We start from the raw sequence: 4,685 nt of genomic DNA, 5'->3' as shown, positions 1-4,685 counted from the left end.
CAGGGCCACCCGCGGCGCCCTGAGCAGCGCCCCCTCGGCGGGGCAGGCCCTGCGCCCCGCTGTGTCTTCACGCCTGCGCCCTGGATCTGCTCCCGGGGGGAGGGGGTGGGGGGGAGAAAGGGGGGGAGGGGGGGAGGGGAGGAGAAGGAGGGGAGGGGAAAAAGGGGGAGGGGAGATGGGGGGAAGGGGGCCCAGGCTCTTACGAGCATCCGGGCCGCTGCTGGGAGCCTGTGGTCGGGCAGCGGACCTGTGGGGCCGGCGCAGGCGCGCGCGGGTCGGGCTCGCAGGGCGGGAAGCCGCTTGTTTTGCAGATGGAGCAGGGCGGGGCGGCGGCGGGGAAGCGCGCACCTGCACGTGCCCCCCCGCCCGAGCTGGAGGCGGGGTACGGCTGCCCCCGGCTCCCTCTTCGGGCAGCTCTGAGGCTGCGGCCACGGCCTGGAGGCCCGGGCTGCGCCCCCCGCTGCCACGGCCCCCGTGCACAGGGCTTGCGCGACCGTCGGCCTCCCGACGCGGGCCGCACACCTGCGGGCGCCACCTGCGGGCGCCACGTGCGGGCACCACGTGCGGGCCCCACCTGTGGGCGTCACCTGCGGGCCCCACCTGCGGGCACCACGTGCGGCCGCCACCTGCGGGCGCCACCTTCGGGCACCACCTGCGGGCACCACCTGCGGGCACCACCTGCGGGCGCCACCTGCGGGCACCACGTGCGGGCCCCACGTGCGGGCCCCACCTTCGGGCCCCACCTTCGGGCCCCACCTTCGGGCACCACCTGCGGGCGCCACCTGCGGGCACCACGTGCGGGCACCACCTGCGGGCGCCACGTGCGGGCCCCACCTGTGGGCGCCACCTGCGGGCCCCACCTGCGGGCGCCACGTGCGGGCACCACGTGCGGGCCTCACCTGCGGGCACCACGTGCGGGCACCACCTGCGGGCACCACGTGCGGGCCCCACGTGTGGGCCCCACCTTCGGGCACCACCTGCGGGCGCCACCTGCGGGCGCCACGTGCCGGCCCCACCTTCGGGCACCACCTGCGGGCGCCACCTGCGGACACCACGTGCGGGCACCACCTGCGGGCACCACCTGCGGGCGCCACGTGCGGGCACCACGTGCGGGCCCCACCTGTGGGCGCCACCTGCGGGCCCCACCTGCGGGCACCACGTGCGGCTGCCACCTGCGGGCACCACGTGCGGGCACCACGTGCGGGCCTCACCTGCGGGCACCACGTGCAGGCACCACCTGTGGGCCCCACCTGCGGGCACCACCTGCGGGCGCCACGTGCGGGCACCACCTGCGGGCACCACCTGCGGGCGCCACCTGCGGGCGCCACGTGCGGGCACCACGTGCGGGCCCCACCTGTGGGCGTCACCTGCGGGCCCCACCTGCGGGCACCACGTGCGGCCGCCACCTGCGGGCGCCACCTTTGGGCCCCACCTTCGGGCACCACCTGCGGGCGCCACCTGCGGGCGCCACGTGCCGGCCCCACCTTCGGGCACCACCTGCGGGCGCCACCTTTGGGCCCCACGTTGCGGGCACCACCTGCGGGCACCACCTGCGGGCGCCACGTGCGGGCACCACGTGCGGGCCCCACCTGTGGGCGCCACCTGCGGGCCCCACCTGCGGGCCCCACCTGCGGGCACCACGTGCCGGCGCCGGCCAGGGGCACGGCCTGCCGTCCTGCGGCCTGCGGGGTTCCGGGCACCCGGGTCGCCCCCTTGCAGCCCCCCCTCCCCGGGCCCCGGGAGACCGGCGGGCTCGACCTGGACGGGCGACGGTGAGCGGCGCGGAGACAGACAAGGATTATTGTCGCTGCTTCCGAGTTGTTAGTGACCTCGGGGTGTGCCACCCTCCCCAACGGCCTGAGCCGCGGGCAGCTGCCTCCTGGATGTGTGTCAGCCCGCACTAACAGGCTCTAACATTTTGCTTCTGATTATTGGAAAACCAACCGGTGCGGGATTGGGAGCACCGTGGTGTCTCGACACCAACGTCAAAATCGCTTTTTCGGTCTCCCGTTTTGTTTTCGAGGAGGCTTAGCTGGCCCCGCCATCTCGGTTCCTCTGTGTGACGGCGGCGGACACTGTATTGTCTCCAACAGGAAACCTGGGCGCTTCCAGCGGGCGCTCATCCGTGCCTCCAGGGCTCCAGGGAGCTCCGAAAGGTAGGACTTTTGTCGTCTTCCTAGGCATGTTACAGATCAAAACATAATCAAAGACGGGGTGAATTCATACTTCAGCCAATTTTTTTAAAAAAAATGTAGATATAGGGGATCCCTGGGTGGCGCAGCGGTTTGGCGCCTGCCTTTACCCAGGGCGCGATCCTAGAGTCCCGGGATCGAGTCCCAGGTCGGGCTCCCGGCGTGGAGCCTGCTTCTCCCTCTGCCTGGGTCTTTCTCTCTCTCTATAATGGATAGATAGATGATAGATAGATAGATAGATAGATAGATAGATAGATAGATAGATAGATGATAGATAATCTTTTTTAAAAAAATATAGATATAATTCAAATAGAACATTATATTACTGCCGGGTGTACAACATAATGATTCGATATTTGTATATTTTGTGGAAGGATCAAAATAAGTCTGGTTAAAATCCACCACTGTGCATAATTTTAATTTTTTTCCTTGTCATGAAAACTTTTAAGGTTTACTCCCTTAGAAACTTTCAAACATCCAATACAGTACTATTCACTGTACCCCTCTGCTGTACATTACACCCCACTGACCTATTTACTTTACAGCCAGGAATTTGCACTTTGTAACCCCCTTCTCCCATTCTCTACCCCTGACCCCACAATCACAAATCTGTTCTCTGTATTGACGAGTTTGAGGTTTTTTGTTTCTACTTTTAAATAAGGTCTTGCCATTTGAGACAACAGGGACTGACCTGAGGGCATTACGCTAAGTAAAATAATTAAGACAGAGAAAGACAAATGCCATATGATCTCACTTACATGTGGAATCTAAAGACATTTAAATGTATGATGTCCCCAGCTTTATTCTTCTTTTTCAAGATTGCTATGCTATTCAAGGTCCCTTATTGATTCCATACGAATTCTAGGATTATTTGTATTAATTTGTGAAAACGCCATTAGATTTTTGTATAGGGATTGCATTGAATCTATACATTGCTCTGGGTACTATGAACATTTTGATAGTATTAATTCTTCTAATCCACAAGCACAAAATATCTATCCATTGAGTTGTGTCTTCTTCAATTTCTTACATCAATGACATAGTTCTCAGTGTGCAGGTCATTCACCTTCTTAGTTAAATTTAGTTCTAGATTTTTATTTTTTTTCTCGTGCAGTTGTAAATGGGGTTGTCATCTTAATTTCTCTTTCTAATACCTCATTATTAGTGTATCAAAACACAATAAACTTTTCTATATTCATTTTGTATCCTGCAACTTTACCAAATTTATTAGTTTTAACAGGTTTTTGATAGAATCTTTAGAGATTTCTGTGTATATTATCATGTCATCTGACATAGTGACAATTTTTTTTTATCATATTCCTTTTAATTTAGTTTCCTTGCCTAATTGGTCTACCTGAGACTTCCAATACAATGTTGAGTAAAAGTAGCAAGAGGGGGCATCCTCATCTTATTCCTGATCTTAAAGGAAAAGCTTCCAGGTTCTCACTGTTGAGTAGGATATTAGCTGCGGGCTTGTAGTACATGGCCTTTAGTAAACACCCCCTAGCTTGTCGCTTTTTATGATATACATAGAATATATACTTAATTGTCCAGTTAAACAAACTTCATACACTCTGACAAGTTTGTATCTGAATTATATTTTTTTCTTTTTGATTTATGATATTACGTAAGCAATTTAACTTGTTCAAATATCCCTAGATATTCACTTTACTAAGGCCATTGCTCTTAGATTTAAGAATCCTTTGCAGGGGGAGGTGCGCTAAAAAAAAAAATCATTTTTAAAAGAATTACTTTATATATAACATAATTCGTCACTTGTAAAGTATGTAATTATACAAAGGAATAACTCAAAATATATTTATTTACCCATATAATACAGTCCTCAACCTTGTATTTTACTTGGAATTATTAAAACATTTTTCAAGATTATTACTCTGCTTATTAGAAATGGTTTATTGAAATTCTTTTTTAAAAAAGATTTATTTATTTATGATATAGAGAGAGAGGCAGAGACACAGGAGGAGGGAGAGGCAGGCTCCATGCCGGGAGCCCGACGTGGGACTCGATCCCGGGTCTCCAGGATCGCACCCCGGGCCAAAGGCAGGCGCTAAACCGCTGAGCCACCCAGGGATCCCCAGTTTATTGAAATTCTTAATATTTTCATCAATATCAAACAATAGTTTGATGTTGAACCACAGAATAGAAAATTTTTATGTGATGTCTCAAACAAATTCGGAAATGATAGTGAAGTCCAGAAGTCATACACGATGGCACGGCTCAAGTGGCACAGAATACGGACTCAGGAAAAATGAACTGAATTCCATTACTATCTGGCTTATGGTCCTGGCTAACAGTGCATCACCCCATTTGGTGTTAGTCACCATATTCTTTAGGTGAGAGTTTTGAAGTGACATCTAAAATCTCTTTCAGTTGTAGTGATCTCATATATATATGTGTACATATATACATATATATCACACTCTTTGTGATCGTTTCTAAAACTAAAGTTCTGTAAGTCAATCAGAGAAAGAT

At 53.8% G+C, this 4,685-nt stretch overlaps 1 protein-coding gene across 1 annotated transcript; it reads left to right on the top strand.

The window, feature by feature from the left end:
• Window positions 1–311: 311 nt before the first annotated feature.
• On the top strand, window positions 312–1,904 carry LOC129520941 (proline-rich protein 2-like). Its single transcript, XM_055342190.1, has one exon. The coding sequence runs from the start codon at window positions 312–314 to the stop codon at window positions 1,902–1,904; it is 1,593 nt and encodes a 530-aa protein (XP_055198165.1).
• Window positions 1,905–4,685: the final 2,781 nt, after the last annotated feature.

This window comes from Nyctereutes procyonoides, unplaced genomic scaffold, assembly GCF_905146905.1.
Source record: "Nyctereutes procyonoides isolate TBG_1078 unplaced genomic scaffold, NYPRO_anot_genome, whole genome shotgun sequence".
NCBI lineage: Eukaryota > Metazoa > Chordata > Mammalia > Carnivora > Canidae > Nyctereutes > Nyctereutes procyonoides.
This window is presented reverse-complemented; position numbering and strand designations above follow the sequence as displayed.

Excerpts from the sequence above, each read along its gene's own strand:
- LOC129520941 (XM_055342190.1), top strand. The coding sequence starts at position 312 with ATGGAGCAGGGCGGGGCGGCGGCGGGGAAGCGCGCACCTGCACGTGCC.